General features: G+C 47.8%; 8 protein-coding genes across 8 annotated transcripts; 5 read left to right on the top strand and 3 right to left on the bottom strand.

Annotated features, from left to right (window-relative positions):
• Positions 1–346: 346 nt before the first annotated feature.
• Positions 347–1444, top strand: FTJAE_1669 (uncharacterized protein; the record flags this gene model as incomplete). The annotated part of the gene is made up of 4 exons (XM_037347782.1): positions 347–523; positions 575–1034; positions 1086–1188; positions 1375–1444. The coding sequence occupies 4 exons, from the start codon at positions 347–349 to the stop codon at positions 1442–1444; spliced, it is 810 nt and encodes a 269-aa protein (XP_037211237.1).
• Positions 1445–1753: 309 nt separating this feature from the next.
• Positions 1754–4897, top strand: FTJAE_1668 (uncharacterized protein; the record flags this gene model as incomplete). The annotated part of the gene is made up of 8 exons (XM_037347781.1): positions 1754–1946; positions 1995–2564; positions 2618–2988; positions 3049–3118; positions 3681–3845; positions 3891–4240; positions 4283–4478; positions 4530–4897. The coding sequence occupies 8 exons, from the start codon at positions 1754–1756 to the stop codon at positions 4895–4897; spliced, it is 2283 nt and encodes a 760-aa protein (XP_037211236.1).
• A 409-nt stretch (positions 4898–5306) lies between these two features.
• On the top strand, positions 5307–7764 carry FTJAE_1667 (uncharacterized protein; the record flags this gene model as incomplete). The annotated part of the gene is made up of 3 exons (XM_037347780.1): positions 5307–5898; positions 6400–7290; positions 7343–7764. The coding sequence occupies 3 exons, from the start codon at positions 5307–5309 to the stop codon at positions 7762–7764; spliced, it is 1905 nt and encodes a 634-aa protein (XP_037211235.1).
• A 653-nt stretch (positions 7765–8417) lies between these two features.
• On the top strand, positions 8418–9051 carry FTJAE_1666 (uncharacterized protein; the record flags this gene model as incomplete). Its single annotated transcript, XM_037347779.1, has 2 exons — positions 8418–8601; positions 8657–9051. 2 exons carry the CDS (start codon positions 8418–8420, stop codon positions 9049–9051), a joined length of 579 nt encoding a protein of 192 aa, XP_037211234.1.
• Positions 9052–9525: 474 nt separating this feature from the next.
• FTJAE_1665 (uncharacterized protein) lies at positions 9526–10699 on the bottom strand (the record flags this gene model as incomplete). Its single annotated transcript, XM_037347778.1, has 2 exons — positions 9526–9965; positions 10024–10699. 2 exons carry the CDS (start codon positions 10697–10699, stop codon positions 9526–9528), a joined length of 1116 nt encoding a protein of 371 aa, XP_037211233.1.
• A 646-nt stretch (positions 10700–11345) lies between these two features.
• FTJAE_1664 (solute carrier family 35 member F2) lies at positions 11346–12575 on the bottom strand (the record flags this gene model as incomplete). Its single annotated transcript, XM_037347777.1, has 1 exon — positions 11346–12575. The coding sequence occupies one exon, from the start codon at positions 12573–12575 to the stop codon at positions 11346–11348; it is 1230 nt and encodes a 409-aa protein (XP_037211232.1).
• A 3047-nt stretch (positions 12576–15622) lies between these two features.
• Positions 15623–17495, top strand: FTJAE_1663 (5' nucleotidase; the record flags this gene model as incomplete). Its single annotated transcript, XM_037347776.1, has 2 exons — positions 15623–15798; positions 15845–17495. 2 exons carry the CDS (start codon positions 15623–15625, stop codon positions 17493–17495), a joined length of 1827 nt encoding a protein of 608 aa, XP_037211231.1.
• Positions 17496–18069: 574 nt separating this feature from the next.
• Positions 18070–18378, bottom strand: FTJAE_1662 (uncharacterized protein; the record flags this gene model as incomplete). Its single annotated transcript, XM_037347775.1, has 2 exons — positions 18070–18168; positions 18229–18378. The coding sequence occupies 2 exons, from the start codon at positions 18376–18378 to the stop codon at positions 18070–18072; spliced, it is 249 nt and encodes an 82-aa protein (XP_037211230.1).
• Between the last annotated feature and the right edge of the window lie 899 nt (positions 18379–19277).

The raw sequence follows: 19277 nt of genomic DNA, 5'->3' as shown, positions 1-19277 counted from the left end.
GTCCTGAGCTTTCTTTCCTCCCTTAGGTCACTGTATCTCATATCGGTTTACGACATTCATGAAGCCAACACTCCAACTAGGTACATCTCTATCAAGCCAAGGTCTAATCTGCCATATAGAAAACATGTCAAGATACAACATATTGAAGCTATGGAATATATGAAGTTTCGTAACTGAAGATAGCATCATATTCGGTCCAAGCTGAAGTAAAGAAAAAAGACAGCCCATTGGCCGGATTCGAAGAGGGGCCAAGTCTCGGGAATAAGTCAGTCAATGGATATGCATCTTTCCCCTAATCTCTTCCTCTGAACCTTTTCCCAATCAATCTCTTTCTCTACCGTTCGCGATGAGGTCCGTCACGTACGAGATCGACCCTCAAGGCGCGATTGAGGTCATTCTCCAGGACCCAGATACACAATGCACCAGCCCCTTACTAAGCACGGCCATACCAATTCCCCCAACTGAACAAGCACCCGTGAAAGTGAAGAAGGGTGAAGAGGGAGGGGAACAGGATGACTTCTCGGTCAAGATGAGGGATCTGAACACCTTGTTCTTTGGGACAAGTCCCCCCTAGCGGAACGACAAGGAAGTCCAGATCCGAATGCGCGTTTCCAGCCACCATCTGTCTCTTGCATCGCCAATCTTGTCCTCACTACTGCAGCAGTCTGCAGAAGCCAACGAGATATACCTCACGGGCTGGGATGCAAAGGCTTTGGCCACCGTGTTAAACGTCATTCACGGCCGAAACGCACAAGTCCCCCGGAATGTCAACTTTGAGTTCCTAACGCAGGTTGCTGCCGTCGTCCACCATCTTGAATGCGCTGAAGCAGTGCAACTCTTATCGTCATTCTGGCTCTCCACGTTAGAAGAAGCCGCAGTGTCTAATTTCAACAGCAAATGCGTCTTGTGGATGTTTAATTCGTGGGTGTTTTCCTGGAGAAAGGAGTTTTCGCATTGTGCACAATTGGTCCTCTCAAATTACCGAGGCCCTAATACGGTTATCTTGTACGATCTTCCCTTGACTGAAGTCCTTGGTAGGTTTCCATAGCATACGCAACTATGCTCACCTGACTAATAACTGCTAGATAAAATCGACGGCATGAGAATAGTTCTGATTAAGAAAGTTTTCACAGCCCTCGAAAGCCTGGAGCAGACCCTATCTACCGAACGTGGCTGTCCAGAAGCTAGGTATGAGCAATGCACTGCTATGGCACTTGGTGCGTTGATACGGGGGAAGCGAAACTTTTTTACTGTTGAGGAACCGTATAACGGGCTCAGTATACGGAGAGCAATGGAAGTGCTGGATGACTTTCCTCGGATGAAAGCTGCGTGTCCTGATCCGAACCATGGCCAGAACTGTACTGTGTATGCAAGGCTGAGGCCGGTCATCAAGAGAGTGGAGGAGGAAATCGAGGATATTGAGTTGACCTACTTTCAGTCCTGATAATATGAGCATCTTGCTTGAGTTTGGTAGTATACGTTGGAGATTTGCGGTGAGGTAGTGTCTCGTTGTTCTTGATCCAGTCGTTCCTCTCCAGATGAAGTATCCCTTATCTTTGGCGCATTTGTTTTGACAGTGTCGGGCAGACGTAGACTTCCACCCTGACACCTGACACAAACACTCTCTCAGACTGGAACTGCCTTTGGAAAGTTTTTCTCTGCCCTTCTTCCTTTTTTTCTCTTCCTCTTTCTCCTCCATCAGAAGCCTCTCCCTCATCGCGGGCTTCTCTCCCTCCGGCAACACCACAGCATCATGGCGGTCTTTACCCACGACATCGTCCCTGATGGAGATCTTTATGCTGTCCTGAAGAAAGCCAACACAGCGCGTACTATTCCAAGCGTCACCGTCCACTGTTCTAATCATGCTCCTCCTGAGGCCTCGCTGGATAGTACTGATGTGAACCTCCCCGAGACATCATCTGGGCTCGAGCTCCTCAGTGTCAAAGGTCAGAATACCATCACAAGTAAGATCAGAAACTAATATGACGGAATAGAAATGGATACCTTGGAGTATCGATTTCGAGTCTCTTCTCGTCATTTGACCCTCGCCTCTCCATTCTTCAGAACTATGCTCAATGGGTCCTGGAAGGAATCAGCACCAGCTGGAGCGACCCTCGTCGAGGCGACACCTACCGACAAGACTCCGAGTAAGGTCGAAGCTTTCACAGAGACATCAGAAGAAGTCCCCAAAGTCTCCGCCCTGCGTGAGATCTCGACAGAAGGTTGGAATGTACATGCCTTCCTCACAGTACTCAGAATCATACATGGTTTCAACTACCTCGTGCCAGAAGCCGTCAGTCTCAGCTTCTTTACCGACGTGGCTGTCATTGTCGACTATTATGAGTGCGCTGAAGCCGTGGCTCCTTTTGCGAAGCTTTGGGAGCCCCCATTTCGCTCGTCCGGCAGGGTGTTGCTTCAAGGAAGAACGCCGATCATGTGGTTATGGATTACCTGGGTTTTTTCTTGGGAGTCTGAGTTCTCCAGAAGATGTTACATATGGGCGCGTAGCAGTCAAGGCATGGATCTTGTTGACACCCATGACCTCCCCGTTGCTGAGCTTCTTAGTATGTGGAGTCATATAAACAAGACGCTGGGGTTTTACTAACAATGACACTAGAAAAGCTGGAGAAGAAGAGACAGTGGTCTTTTGATCTTTTCACAGCCAAGCTGGTTTCACTGCGGGCTAATCTTCGGGAAGACCTTGTGCGCTGCAATAGTAAATGCACATGTATGCTACTCGGTGCACTTGATGCTGCTGAGGACCGGATGCAGAAGAAGTTTGGGATTTCTGGCCCACCATACTCTGGGGTGCCTATGATGGAGATTGATACCTTCTGGGAGGATATTGATTCACCTGATTGTCGCGACTCTTCTGAAAGCAAACGAGGCCATCCTCGTTGCAGTCTCGATTTGCTGATCAGGCCAACTTTCGATCATATCGTCGAAGCGTTCGGCAGGATCAAGATCACTGACTTTCAAGCTAAGAGGGTCTGAGAAGTTCTTAGTACTCTGGCAATTAGTGACGCATGGATATCTTTGGTGGGCTAGAGGAAAGGTACACGAAAGGATGAACTGCGATCAGAGGTCTTGGTAAAACGAAAGCCCGAGTATGAGTCCTGTATGTATGAAGTATAGAATCTGCTTTCAGATGCACCGAATTCCTCATCCTGCGTTCACTGGTGACTTCAGCCAAGTTTAAAACACCGAGTGGTTCTCTGGGTGTCTAGACTCTACATGCTCCTCCATTCTCTTCTTTCATCACAAGCAAGCTGTAAGTTCTTATGCATGTTTGCTTTCACCCAACATAACTACTAATCCTCCAATATAGAAAGTCAAGAAAAGGCCAGCAACTGTCTTGCAAAGTCTTACCTAGATCATTGGTTTCCTTGGATATCAACCTCATTCCCTGACTATGTATATTTCTACTCGGAGGTATAGATTCATATTAATGCTTTACTTAAGTGCATTTTATCTAACAGTGTCTAGCACTTGCACGTTTCACGCCCTTGGAGCTCTTCTTCACTGAGCCACCTAGCCTTCATCAGGACCCTAGATTCTTTTTACTTTGATTTTTCTCCTCTCCTTCATCCAGAACTCGCTTCTTTATTTCAAGTTTCTCTCCTCATCGTCAAACCTAAACCTAGCCATGGTCGTCCTCACACACGACGTCGATCCTTAAGGGGATCTTGTCGTAGTTCTCAAGGAACCCAACTCCGCAAATCTGACTTTAGATGTGTCAATTCGAGAATCTGGAACTGTCCTTAGAAAGAATGGCTACCAAAACGACAAGGATGTTCTGAACCTTCCCAAAGTCAAATCTATCCTCCCAGCTGTTGAAGGATCTGGTAAGCAGTTCTTCATTCCAAGAAACATCGTGAACTCATAATCAGGGTCAGACAAAGAGCCTGTTGAAGTACACTTCAGAGTTTCATCTCAGCATATGAAGCTGGCTTCCCCCAACTTCGAACGAATGCTGAATGGCCCATGGAGTGAGTCAACCTCTACGCCACCGTCACGGGCTGGACTAGGATCTCTCGGGCCTTGCACTGAGATCTACGATGATGCCTACGAAAGATTCCCTCCACGCTCCGCCACTTGCACCTCTTCTTCGCCTCTTTCAACCCGCGAAGTCAACGCGCACGGCTGGAGCCCGGAGGCACTACTCCTGGTTCTCAAAGTCATCCATGGAATGAACGATGAGTTTCCCTTGGTGACTAGTATCGAGTTCCTTGTTGAAGTGGTAATGATTGTAGATTACTACTAATGCCAGAGAGCCGTACAGCTTGCTGGAGAAGTCTGGCACCAAACAATGTACCGCTTCCCACTCGCATACGGGAAGCGCTGTGTCCTGTGGCTGTTCATCGCTTGGGCCTTCGGCTGGAAAGATGATTTTTCTAAGCTGGCTTCCTTTGTCATCGAGCATGGGGAGGGTTTGAAACTTATCAAGTCAAATGAGCACTCCGTCAACGTGATTCTCGGTCAGTACTTGATCATCGCTTGTGTAATATCACAATGTTAATTATTTCCAGGCACGCTCGACAACAAGAGACAAGAGTGTATCGCCAAGATCATCACACGATTGAATGAGCTGACTGATGAACTTCTGGATGGCCGTGCTGGTTGTGGTCACAGGTGTTCCTCCATGCTGTTGGGATCATTGCTGTGGGAAAGAAAGAGTCTCCCCCTCCTTGACCCAGCTCTACAAAGCCCTTACACAGGGTATTCTGTCTATGAGTATTCAAAGAAGATCTCTGCTTTTCGTGTAATGGATTGGGGATACATGGGTTGTGGGCAGTCTACTACAGCACATAGGTGTACCATCATTGCATTGATGGAGCCGCTCCTGAAGGCGATTGATGATGATATCAAGAACTTCGAGATCTCAAAAGCTGGTTAGATCGATGGTTTTGTGGAAATTGCACATGCCCTTAGAACAAGACAAGATGTTTTGGTTGTCATCTGAATACCAGCACTATGAGAGCTTCACTTTTGTATGAGTAGTTTGATAGAAGAACTAGACACTGATCGTCTTACATTCTGTTGCCTTGGTTTTGTTGTCTGACCCCGTGGTATGGATGCTTGCTTTTGCCAAACTGAATGGCCTGTGTTCCGTTGTCACTGAAGGGCAGTGGGCAGCTCTGGAGGCATCAAAGCCAGAACCAGTGCATACCTAGATAGAATTCTAGAGATTTCCGCCCCGGGTGGGTTCTCTCTTTTTCCAAGTCCAAAGCAGACCCCTTCCCTAATGCCCGGCTCCGTTCTTCTTCCTCATCTCGTTCCTTCGCCCCCTCAACAATCTAGTCACCATGAAGACCATCCCATATTTGATCGACCCAGACGGCGATATCGAGCTCGTATTGAGTGAGCCGAATTCCCACCGAATCATCCCTAAAATCCACTCCGATGACTACTCAACTCACACTGATCTGCCCGATTCAGACTTCGACAACCCGCCTGCAACTGGCCCTTACACCGTCTTCGACGAGCTCTACACCAAGCCGACGACCGCTACTAGTACTCAGAAGCTTGAAGAGGATCATGAGTCCCGAGAAGTCCGTATGCGCATCTTGTCGAAGCACCTGTCCCTTGTGTCCAGCACATTCCGCGATCTACTCCTCACTTCAAACAAAAAAGATGTTTCCGCTCAATGTTCTGCTTGCCCCTCTACTCCTTGTCGACCTTTTGTCAGGGTCCACACGATCGGTTGGGATGCTGTCGCCCTTGCCATCGTGCTTGATGCCATCCATGGACGTCACGCAGAGATTCCTCGAGTCATCAACCTCGGGCTTTTCGCCCACATCGCAACCGTAGCTGAATACTACAAATGCCAGGAGTTCATCCACATTTTCTTTAGCTGTGCCCGGCAGACTTCAAAGACTAGAGTTGTTTACGATAAGAGTACGATGTTTCGCTGGTTGTCTGACAGTATTTTGAGTTGCTTCGAGAGGTCCTGGAGGATGCAAACGGGGATGACATGCATAGCAAATGTTTTGGAACGCGAGGTCCAAGTAGAACAAGGGCTTGGGCGAATTTATTTATTAATCATGTAAACTCTTTTACTCCTATTTCTATTGCTTTGAACTTCATGATCTTGTTCTGCCTTCAGACCTCCTTTTCCTAAAACAAGGTGTGATCTGGAAACCCTCAAAGGAGTTCCCCTGATTTCCACTAATCATCGTATTTCTTTGATATCTTGTTTATCTAAGTGAATAATCTGTGCTTGACTGACTATCTCTTTTGTGTCGATAATAAGTTTGCAGTTACAACTGGGCGACTTTGCTATCAACTGAATACCAGCACTACTGAACTTGATGTACGTGAAATATCTGTCTCTTGTATGGTCGAAGCAATTTATCTGGCATGCATTTTCTTGTTGTGCTAGCCTGTGAGAGCTTTCAGCTGTCAGTGAATGGCTGCGCTGCAGCCATTTCGTCCCATCTCCAACGCTCGCCCACACGAGTTTTCCTTTTTTTTTTCTTCCCAACGAGTCTCCTCTCTCTCTCTTCTCCGTCATCTCTTTCCTCGCCCTTCAAGCTCCTCCTTTCCTTCCTTCGCCCCTCGCCCCGGGCATAATCATGAAGTCCATTTCATACGTGATAGATCCTGATGGCGACATCGAGCTCGTGCTCAACGAGCCGAATACCCAGAAAATCATTCCCGACAGAGTCTTGCCAGGAGATGGAGATGCCGCCAGCGACTTACGCTTCCTTGATCGCTTCAACGTACCACTCCGAGGACGTTACGAAGTCTTTGACTTCGATACTCCAATGATTGGCTTCGGCGTGAAGTTCGCAGAAGAGATTCCCGACGTTGTACGAATACGAGTTTCCTCAAAGCACCTTACCTTTGCTTCTAAAGTCTTCAGTGCTATGCTCCAAGGCCCGTGGGCTGAGGCAACCTCTTCACTATCCTCCCAGCAAAGTACTCGCCAAATTTCGACTTCTGCCTGGGATGCCAAAGCCTTTGCTATTGTCCTCGATGCCATTCACGGGCGTGTTCAAAAGATCCCTAGGTATATCAACCTCGTTCTGTTGGCTCGTATCGCCACCATCGTCGACTACTACCAATGCTACGAGAGCTTAGAGCTGCTTAGCGATGTGTGGCTCAGCGATGAGTCTGTTTTAGAGGAGGACTTCTGGCTTTACACCGACAATTCATTGCTGCGGCTATATGTTGCGTGGGTCTTCAAGAACGACGATATTTTCTCGACCGAGGCAAGACGAGCTTTGAAACTCAGCAAGGGACTTTCAGAATTTCAGCTGAATGACCTCCCAGTTGGAGGAATTCTCGGTAAGCTTACGCCAGGCGACATCAAGTTCAATATGCTAACGCTGAGCTTCAGAGCTCGTGGACAAAACGAGAACGGAGCTTATCGGGAAGGTCTTAAAAGGTCTCGACGACCTACTAGAATCACTGCGCACGGAGAATGAGTGCCCCGATCGGGGCGAACTCAACTGTCCATCCATTTTGTTTGACACGTTGATGCAAGAGGGATTCGGATGGCAGAACGATTACGGACCTCTCACGGCTCCCTACTGTGGGCACAGCGTTAATACGATGCTGGGCTTCATCGAAGGCATTCCCCGACCCTCATATCATCCACCTTATAATGATTATGGAAGAAGCCGCTCCGTCGAAGTCAACGCAGATTATTTGCATTGCTCGTGCACTATTCAGGGTCGGATGAAGGCACTGGTGGAAGAAGTCATGGAGGATAACATGAGTTTTGAGCTTCCAGAGATTCAGGGCTGGGGATTGCGATAGAAGAATAATGACTAGGAGTCTGGGACTACGTTTGTGCAGCAAACTGGTTTGCAGAAGAATGAATCATTTGCGGACATGGAAGATTGAAAGAAGCTGAGTTGAGTGGTACCTGGACCTAGGTATTGGAGCCAAAATTTGCTAGCTTTCCTTTATGTGTTTGTCATGTAACTTCTTGATTCACATTTGCCCAGACTCGGTGATTTGCTCAAGACTTTATGACTTTGGTCTTCTTGTTCCTAAAGTCTCAGGACATCTCATGAAAACTTTGCCCCTGATTCCATAAGTTAGCTGACCTCAGATTTGTCTTAACCCACAAGCTACACTTAACTGACCACATGTTTTATCGTGAATCTGTTTGAAATTCGTTCCTTTGCCTGTGTTTGTTCCATCTGTTTGCAGTGCGGTTTGCTTCTGCTTGGGTTTTTGCACCCTAACTCAGGGTCTCTGGGCCGAGACATTGTCAACTTCTTTCCATTTCGGAGAACCTCTATGTCAAGTCACAGCCGAGGACTGGGATGCAGTGGCCCTTGTTTGATATCATCCACGGCCGACATGGGCATGTGCCTCGTTTCGTTGATCTCAGGCTCATGACTCATATCGCTACCATAGTCGATTTCTATGAATGCCATGAGGTCGTCAAGATCTTTTCCGAAATGTGGTATAAGAACATGTCTACCGAGTTTGATGATGAGTACTCTCATCAGACTCTCCTGTGGCTATCTGTCTCTTGGGTCCTCCCCAACCAAGAAGTATTTGACAGAGCGGCTCAGGGTATCCTCAAGCACATGGACGGCCAGCAGCTGAATGCTGATAATCTTCCACTCCATGGAGTTCTACGTTAGTGACCGTTTCCTCCTGCACACTTGGATCAAGCCCAATAACAAGATATTAGCCAAGATTGAAGAAAAACGACTGGAGCTCCTCAACCAGATCGTGAGAAAACTTTATTACCTTCACGACACTCTTCCCGACTCAGACTATTCCTGTGACTGGCACAAGTTCGGTTCTCCGACGTGCGACTCTATCGCGCTGAGCATTTTGGTGCGAGAACTGGACCGTCTCGGATCAAGTGATCGCCGTCTTGTGGCCCCTTTCAACGGTTACAGCATCATGAGCATGATCCAACTCGTTAACGACATACCTGAGTCGATTGCTGCTACGACCGAGGAGTATGACCACTATCACGATGTGTCGGTTTGCAGTGTCAGGGGTAGAATGAGACATGTCCTTGGAGATGTCAAGACTAAGATGAATTCCTGGACTCTTGATCTGGATTACAATGTTTGAGGTTATTAAGGCTGGAAACCATGGGATTGGTTGGTTTTGGGTTGAAATCCGAACAAGAGGATATCTTGTGTTCCCAATGTCTTGGCCTCTTTTGATCACTTTACTGCTTTTTCATAGCGCTCAGGTTTAGATTTAGGAATGTGCCTAGCGACTCATCATGAGCTTTACTCACCATCTTTACCGATCGCCGTTTTCTCCTTGTTTGTGGTGTGCAATCTGGGATTGTGTGGTTAACTGAATGGTAGTGCTAGAGGGGTAAGAAGACAAACTTGGCAAAAGAAAGCTGATTTTATCTTAAATTGTCTTAAACCATCTGAAATCATCCTAAGATGTCCCAATACCATCTAGGTCTTTGTACTAAAGTCTTGAAAGCTTCCAGGTTCTATCTCGTCGTTCTTTGCCAATCACCGATCTCTCTTGTGTTTCCTGCGTACCCCTGCCAGAGGGAAATATGTCGATGGTAATCAGCCATCACTAAAAGTTCTCGTGCCTGGTAGATTTAGGTTGGAAATCATCCAGACGGATGCTATGTACCGCAAGGCGTATCTCTTCTAAGGCTGGCTTCACTCTTCCCTGTAAGGTGCAGGGGTAATACTCGTCGTCGTCGTCGCTTGCGTCGTCGTAGTCGATTTTGTCGACATAGGTATCAACAGAGTGTGGGATCACTGGAAGATCAAAACACGCGATCATATCTAGGATCCCGCCTAGACTATGTCCGTCATATGGAGCAACAAGAGGTGGATTACAGCGTGCCAGTAGACGCTTTTCTCGGATCAATATACCGAGATTGAGGGCAGTACAGCTAGCGTCATTCCCTATTTTGCAACCTTCTTCTTCGGTCAGTTGTTCTTGGAGAAAGTCAAGAGCATCTAAGGCTTTCTTCATCATGGTCTGTCTGATGTCATCGAGCTTAGCTGCCAAGGGATATTAGATCAGCCATAATACGAGGACTCGAGTTGTGGAGGGACCTACTGAGGATACCGCTGACAGGAAGCTCATGAGTATTGAATCCGGACATTCCTGTGCTACGACGTAGAACGGAACTTGCCACTATTTGGAATTCATTCTCATCATGAAATACCCAAGAGACATACAACGGCAACACGTTTGCGTTATAATGCCATGAATGTTCTGCTTCATGGTGGGCCCACGCCTCGTAATGGAAACGCATAGCCTCGCGACATTGGTAATAGTCAACAATAGTTGCAATTCTAGCCAGGAGTCCAATCTCGATCTTTGTTGGGATATCGTGATGGCGGCAATGGATGGCGTCCAAGACTATGGCGAGAGCGACGGCGTCCCAGTCCTCAGCTGATATTTGTCGAATAGGTCCAGAAGACGGGGTTCCCTCTTTCCAGGGCCCTTCGAGCATAGCTCGGAATATGCGTGACGAAAGAATCAGATGTCGGGAAGACACTCGCATGTGGATGTCCACTTGGACGTCAGGGGTCTCGTTCTCGCCATCAGGATAGAGCTCGCTAAAGACTTGATACCGACCGAAGCATGGTGGATTGGGGAACTTCGGATTAAAGCGCTTTCCACCGAGAGTTTGAGTAGTGTTCTCTGGCACTATATTTTGCTCGTTCGGCTTTTTGAGTATGAGCTCGATATCACCGCCTGGGTCTATATCGTAGGTGATCGACTTCATGCTGTAAAGTCCCCTTTCGAGCCTTGTGATGTTGATGAGAGGAAGGAAATGAAGATCATCTCAGGTTTATGGTTTGTAGGTATGGGATATTATTTTACCAGGCTGAGTCACTGTCAAGCAAAATGGAGCTGGCTGGCACTGCCAACTATTAAGCCAGCAGCTAAGATGAGAGCATTGTTCGCTGCCTCCTCATTCATCAAGGGTGCCAACATTGACTTGTCTTAAGTCTTGCTGAGATACAATAAACTTACCTGTGTATTCCGTCCCCTAGGATAAAGGTGACTCTTCAAGATGGAATGACACAATTACCTGGTTTTGATCCCCAACAATAGGTCAGGGGAAACAGATTTGTTTAGGCGGCAAACAAGCCTTCTAAGGCTAACATACATTTGGAGGGGTTAGGTAAGTAGCTCTACAAGCATCTTGGTAGTCAGTATTAATGACAAGATCCTATATTTTGTTCCCAGAGTCTGTTGATTTAGATGAGATTATGCATTATTTATATAAACTGTTCGTCTTTCAACTGCAGACATAATCTCCAATATCTACTATTCAGCTAACTACACCAGGTATCTATCCAAGAATGCAATCTCAGACTGAACACCATATCGATACTTCATACCTTCTGCCCAAAACATTCTTCGGCTTAATGGTAGGTATCTCGCTGCCCAGCCTCAGCCTCAATCTGAGCCTTACGCGCAGCGTTGAGAGCCTTGAGCTTGGCAGTTCCGAAACCCAAAACACCATCCTCCTGGTTATCACCCAACCAAGGCTTCTTAGAGTCACTGAGCATGCTACCGGTAACAAAGTACACGAGCTGACCAATGATGATAAGAACAAAGGCAATGGGGTACAGGAAGTGGATGGTGTAACCAAAGACCCGAATTCCGATGATGACACCCCAGAAGTTGGCAGTCAACAAGGAGATGTTGAGGAAAGCCGCGCTTCCCATGCGGAGCATGACGGGTACAAGGATGTAGAAGATGTTCAAGCACAGAGTGTAACCGATGATCCAGCCGATAACCTTACCGTTCCAGGTTGCGTTATCGAAAGAGTTTCGGTCAAAGATGGCAGCCTGGACACCGTTGATACACATACCAAACAGGCCCAGGAAAGACAGGACGTGGTACAAGTGAGCCCTGGACACGAGCCACTCCTCGAATACGTTGGTAGTACCGTAAAGAGTGGCACCGAGCAGAGCGAACAAGTCACCCTTGACCATATCAAGACCACTACCGCCATTGGTACCGCTGATGTGGTCACTGGCAATGAGAATACCCATACCACCACAGCAGACCACGATACCAATGATCTGGAAGATTCTGTAGCGAACCTTGAGGAGGAAGAACGAAATTACAACAACGCAGACAATAGCCCAAAAGTTAATGAGCTGCGCTGACAAGACGTTCGTGTATCGGTAGGCCAGAACAGTAAAGTAGTTTCCCTCGACGTCCAAGAACGCCATGATGAGGTACTTCCACCCATCCTTCACTCCAACGCGCCACCAGCCCTTGATGCCATCCTTCCACAGGAAAATAGGCGTGTAGATGAGGAACATGAGGATGTAGTTGAAGACGGTCTGGAACGCGGGAATGTTGGTGCCCGCATTGGCGAGGAAGCTGGTGAAGGTGTTGGTGGCCGTGATGCACAGCGCAAGAACTTGGCCCAGCGCGAGGACGATCCAGAAGTCGAGGGTGGTCAAGTAGCTGTACCAATGGACGGACTTGACTTCGAGGGTGTGGATGCCCTGGCTGACGGCGGCATCTTCGTTCGTGGCAATGGACGCCTGGGTAGCGTTGGCAGTTGGGCCCTTGGAGTCGCCCTCAGAGGAGGGGTTCTCGGGGGTGTTGACGGCGATGGGTTGGGTAGCCGACATGATGTTGGTTTATTCGAGGGGTATCTATCTTTAATTAGCGATCGCATTCTGGTAGCGCAATTGATTGCGCCGCTGTCGTAACATACATCGTAAACCAATCGCAAAAGTAATGAATCACTGAGTAAGAATTGAATAATCTCTCTTCAGATGAAGTCTTTCTATCGTCTCCGGGTGCAGCAAGCGCAAAGACTCAAAGTCGCTCGCTGGTGTTCTTAAGAACTGATACGGCACATGTACCAATGTGCCGGTTTGTAGTTGTTGAAGGAAGCCGAGTTAACAGAGGTCAACATATGAAGTCGTGAAAGAATATCGCGGGGGGTGGTTTATTTGAGGTGCGCAAGAAATGTCTTGCTCTGGAGGCGAGTTTGTCGATCAGCACGGAGACACCGTTAAACACAGCGATGATCTTTTGGGGGACAGAAGAAGACTCGAGAGGTCCTTGTCCTTTTTATTCTTCGATCATCTGCAATTTTTTCCCTTTCTTTTTTTCACTAAAGCGAATTCTAGCTCTCGTTATTGGATCATCTTGGAACCGGGATCCACGATTTATCGGGAGCCAAGAGCACGAGCTAGACTTGGTCGGGTCAAACGTCCTCGATTGAGCTCCCAGTGGCGTCTTGTGCAGTGGGGGAGGACGGCGGCTGCCGGGGGGTCAAAGCTCCCTATTGCAGGGGGGTGTTACAGTGCTTACAGAAGGGGTGCAGACTACAGTAGATGGAGGAACATGTGAAGAAAGGCACATCGTGAATTTTACCTGTAAACGAATTCAATGTGCACAATAAAAGAAATATGTTAACAGTTTGAGGATATAGAACCCAGTTGTCGATCTTTACTAATACTCAATGTTGTTGTGGCGTATAGAGCTGACCTGAAGGAGGGCCACCAAACTGCTAGGCTTGTTCTTGTGTAGGGACACGGGCAAGGGGATGCAATAAAACTTAGGACCTCTTAGGTTGGTGATAAAAAGCTTTAGGTAAACTTAGGTAAGTTTAGTGAAGTTTTAGAAGATCTTAGACTAAGTATTTTTTGTACCTCTGTTTAATGTCAGAAGTCTTCTTACACCCCGAGGACGGGAAAGAGATGAGGTGAGGATGGTGGGTAACCACGTGGGGGTAGGCAAGACGAATTGGCCGAAGCTATTTCTTTGACTTGGTATCGAATCATTTCTTTTGCCTTGGTCATGTTCTAAATAATAATTATAACAATATTCCCTTTCCAGTGAAAGCAGTGCTTGCGATTCACTTAATATGCACTCCATTAAAGTCGTGCGGAACGAGCCGCAGTGTGTTATCCGTGCGCGATGTTAGAGTGGCGGCCAAGCTGAAATTCCCCGACCAGCGAAGCAGTCGCTGCAACCAAGTCGTGTGTCGAGACTGTTCGTGGTTGATAGTAGCGTCAAGTCACCAAAGAATTGTACTGTAGATATGGATGTGTCATCTTGGTCCCTGCTGGAGATTATGGCTTGGAAATAGCATCAGACATAGCTGCCCGTACTGTCTTTGCTATCCAGACATTGGTTCTCGTTGTACTATCTGTTGCTGAACTTCTCTCTGATCATTGTCAGCTCTATCGCGATTCTGGAACCATGGCATAGGAGCGACATACGCGATATAAGTGACAGTTGAGAAGTCATCGAGGATCCCGAGGTTGGTGCTAATGGTTCACGCTCCGGCAAAGCTACCATCTCTTGAAACAGGAGATCAAAGCAATCTTTTTCGGAGTTTACGTTAAGCTTCTGTGATATGTTGTCCGCACTCAACTTCCCTATAGCGTGTTAGTGAGACGCCTTTGGTTGTTCGTGTGTACCTTGTGGGCAGGTTTACCAGAATCCGTCGACGAAGACACCGAAGGATCGGTATTCGACATGTCTCTCTATAGATACTTCTTGTCTCGTGCCCAGAGGCTGTGAGGAAGTCAAAGTTTTGGGTTATGCATTTGCCTTGGTCTAGTCGGGACATGCAGATGCTCCGATGTCCGATTTGCTGACACGACTATCTTCAGACAGTCGAGTAGTCACTCATCAAACAATCTCAAGTCTGGAATCGAAGTCGAAGAAGACATCAAAGATGCAGAGCTATGTGTTTTATATGCTGAATACAGATCACACTGAGACCCGGGCTTTGAACCGTAACTTATACCGGCAACCGGGAGGCACAGCGGCCGGCGGTGGGGCCTCCGGCGCATCTCGTATTTCGTACTGGGGGACCAAAGATCCACTGTGAGAAACATCCGACCTATCGTATGCTGCAGTGTTGAACGGAAGCTTGGCCTCGCGCTATTATACCAGATTCGGAGACTGTTTAGCTTGAGCTTTCAATAAGGATGTGCAAAGTACACCCAGATCTTCCGGTGTAAGTGAGCCAACAAGCTGAGTGTGAGGCTTATATGAAGGGAAACTGGTAGACATGGCCTCCGCTAGTCGGCGTGAGTTCTTGTTAGTTGGTGTTTCGAACATCGCCTGGGTCTACGGAGTACAGGAGACGATGAAGATGGGTTCAATGGGACTCGAGTATTCTCATGAGTCTATGGAACTTGTAAGGTTGGATACAGGCTGTCACCGGAACTTGCATATTGATGTCCATGTTCACTCCCTTGCTGTTTTATCTAAACTCTTCCTCAAATGAACGGTTCAAGAGAAAGCCCTTAGATTGAACCCTCAGGCACTCCTCATGACACCAGCTGAAACGCATGTCACGGGTTGAGTTGAAGCCTCAGCACCTCCATGGAATGCGCGTCCTCGTGGCCCCAGGCAGCGGACCCGCTGATGTGCGCTATCGACTGGTCGTGACCCCTTGCGGGGAGACATCCAACACTTCCCATTCGCTGATAAGCTTCCATGCCAACGGTATCAACCAATCACGGCACTCGAGGCCTTGTTGTCCCTCAGGGTCCCCTCCAACGTCATTTCTACCGTGTGCCGACCTTATCATGCCTCGTCCATTCGAGCCGAATTCGGCCGCCTTCTTTCTTCTTCATTCATCAAAACAAGGCGGTTTCACCCTCTTGTTCAACCACAATCAGTCTCTGTCTTGTCGCATAACGCCACTATGATTCTCAGGAGTAAAACACTCGCTGCTGGTTCAGCGCTGGTCGCTGTAGCTTGTGCGTCGCAACCTGGAGCTATCGAGCCGATTCCGGGTCCCATGAGAGACCTCACTTGGGGTCAGCTCAACTTTATTCATACAACTGATACTCATGGCTGGATTGGCGGTCATTTTCAGGAGTGCGTCCTACCTAGTTACTTTGATGGATTACAACTAACATCACAGGCCCCAATACTCTGCCGACTGGGGAGATTACATCTCCTTCACCAAACATATGCGTAAGCAGGCCGATGAGCAAGGAAGCGACCTTCTAGTCATCGACACCGGCGACCGCATCGAAGGCAATGGCTTGTACGATGCATCCTCCCCCAAGGGTCTTTTCCAGTACGATATCTACGCCGAAGCCGACGTCGACATCCTCTGCACCGGCAATCACGAACTTTACAAGACCTACTCGGCTGATAAGGAGCACAACACCACGGTCCCAAACTACAAGGGCAAATATCTCGCTTCTAACCTCGACTACATCGACTTCAAGACTGGCGATCGTGTTCCCCAAGCTCAGCGCTACAAGAAGTTCAAGACAAAGAACCAGGGTCTCGAAATTGTAGCTTTTGGCTTTCTTTTCGACTTTACGGGAAATGCCAACAACACCGTTGTTCAGCCTGTGGAAGATACCATTAAGGAGGATTGGTTCCAAGAGGCTATTCGGGAGAAGCCGGATCTCTTTGTTGTCATCGGTCATGTTGGTCTTCGCATGGAGGAGTTCAAGGTCATCTTTACTGCCATTCGAAAACAGAACTGGCATATCCCCATTGCCTTCTTCGGCGGCCATGCACACGTTCGAGATGCTGTTCAGTATGATTCCAAGGCTTTTGCGATAGCCAGTGGTCGATATTTCGAAACCATTGGATGGATGTCAATCGATGGGATCAGCAAGGGCAGCACTAAGGAGGTTGAGGCCGCTGCTTCACCCACCTTCACTCGACGATACATCGACAACAACCTCTACGGACTACACTACCACACTGGTCTGAATGAGTCGACCTTCCCCACTGCGGATGGCAAGAGAGTTACTCAGATGATCACTCGTGCTCGCAAGGCACTTCAGCTTGATTACAAGTTTGGTTGTGCGCCAAAGACCCTCTGGATGACACGAACCAAACACACCGATGAGGACAGCATTTACTATTGGATCTCCAATCAGCTTTTGCCTGATATCGTCACTCGCAAGGATCGCAAAGATAAGGCTAGACTGGCCATCTTCAACACCGGCGGTATTCGATTCGATATTTTCAAGGGTGGCTTCACACGGGACAGCACATATGCTGTGAGCCCCTTTACCAGTGGTTTCAGCTACATTCCGGATGTTCCGTACAAGGCTGCTTCCAAGGTCATTGATCTCCTGAACAGCGCCGGAAGGATCTTGTCAGAGAGCGGTGCAGATGTTAAGTTCTTGGCTATGCCTGAGCAAGCATTCCCCGCTCCCGCTATGAAGGCTATGTTCGAGACTAATAAGGAGGATGAGGATGAGAAGCGTCTTGAACTAAGGAGTTTCCTTGACAAGCCTAACCTGACCTCCGGATACACTACCAAGGACGACATTGGCACTGATGGCGATGACACTATTCACGAGCCGGTCAAGTTCTACGAACAGCCCAACTGTATCCAAGCTGAGATCAACATGCCTTCGAAGGGCGATCCCGAGACAGTTGACTTTGTGTTCCTAGACTTTATCCAGCCTTGGATCATCCCTGCCCTGAAGTTTGCTGGCGCGGGCGATTACAGTGATGCTGATGTTCAGCGATATATTGATGGTACTTTTACCTACCATATGGCGCAGTGGATTAGCAAGAACTGGCAGGGTGACTGCTAGATTATTGTGCACATAGATGGACTGGGATGCGGCCCCATGGAGTTTTGACATTCGGGATAGCATAGCTAGAGCATACCTTATTGGTCACCATTGGAATTAGATTGAATACAAGTAGTCATATACACCGCTGTCTCGTTCCAGCCTTAATCGTGTTGAGTGGATGATTATTGGACCTTAGACAACGTGCTGGCACCCATATCTCGAGTCAGGGGTCTTCTTGCTCCCTGGAGCTTGCTCCTTGAGGCGCCAGTTAGTAAAGACAACCGAGTCAGGTTTTATTCATTCAAAGCCATGGTCTGAACAGAGGTCAAAGGCAATGCAGTAGATTGCAGATGCATGCTAAGTGCCTATATATGTATGTATAACCAACCAGCTATGTCCCATATCTAATGTTCGTTCTAAGGAAAGGACCTCATGCAAGGCATGAAAACAAGAAAAGACCAAATGCACAAGTTCAATCCCAATCCAAACCCAGCCTCATAAGCCAGTATCAGACCAAGATAGAAGACATTGTCGAGAGTTCCAAGCACCCAGTGACTCCCATAGCTATCAGGTCATAAGATCAATAGACCACTTAAGCCTTGGGGAACTTGAATCCAGGGGGGACGCAGTAGGGGCTACCGCTAGGCTTGTAGAAGACACAAGAGGTCTTGGGGGGGCAGACGCCAGCGGCCTTTTAACAGCGTCAGTCACTTTCGTCCTAGATTAAGAGAGGGGAGTGGTGATGACTTACAACATATTTGCCGTTGACATCGCAGACCTGCCAGCCAGTCTTGTCAGGGGTGCAAGAGTAAGTTCCAGGCTTGCAGCCCGTGGTGGAAGCATCAAGGGGAGTGGCAGCAGCCAAGGAGACGAGAGCAGCGAGGGCGATGGTGAACTTCATGTTTGCGGTTGGTGGTTTCTTGTAAGAAGAAAGATGTAGTAGAGCGAGAGTGTGTTTTTGTAGCGAGAGTTGAGAGTGTTTGAGTTGATGAGGATGGAGAAGAAAGTTTGGGATCTGGAGGTTAGGAAGGGTAGTTTATATACTTGATTTCCTCACATATTCTGTTCTTTTCTCATGAGCATGTTTCTATTCTTGCTTCATGAGCTCAACTTGACTTACACGAGCTGACGGTGGAGGCCACGCCCGGCCTCAGTTCTAGATTCATGCTATTTTTGTGCCATTTCCCCGTGGAGAGACGGGAGATCGTCTTGCTATACGAGGCTTACTCCAGAATGTGACGATGCACAAGGCATTCAGTCAGTGTCTCTCGACTTCCATTATTCTAGCTCGTTCGTACTAGGTTCTGTCAAATGGCAACGTTAACTCGTCAAGGGAGCTAGGCCGGGAGTGGCATATCGGACTCGCTTCTGGGCAAGCCACTTACACAACATCACTAGATAGTCACACGATCTGAACTACCAGCCCTACAGATGTGGTGTTACAGGTATTTTCATGATGATACAGTGTTAGAACTAACATCAAGTCTACGTCTGTATATCATCAAGTGTATGATGTGATACCATGTAATGAGTGTTCATGATATGATACTACAATAACCTCACAATGAACCATCATCAACTGACATAATACACCACCAAAAGAGTCAATATCCAGCGCTCATCCAACCAGAATCACTCCTCCTAAAAATAAATCCCGAAGCAACCTCCATCAGATTACCCCGCAAAAAGCAAACGCCGAACGCACTCACAGCTTATTCGTCCCCAAAAGCCTCTTTCTCGTGTTTCCCGAGGGTCCGGAGGATTTAATTACGTTCGTGATTGGAAAAACAAGAATAGATG

Source organism: Fusarium tjaetaba, assembly GCF_013396195.1.
Source record: "Fusarium tjaetaba strain NRRL 66243 chromosome Unknown NRRL66243_c0000030, whole genome shotgun sequence".
Taxonomy (NCBI): Eukaryota; Fungi; Ascomycota; class Sordariomycetes; order Hypocreales; family Nectriaceae; genus Fusarium; species Fusarium tjaetaba.
Note: the sequence above shows the minus strand (reverse complement) of the source record. Positions and strands in the feature narration are given on the sequence as shown.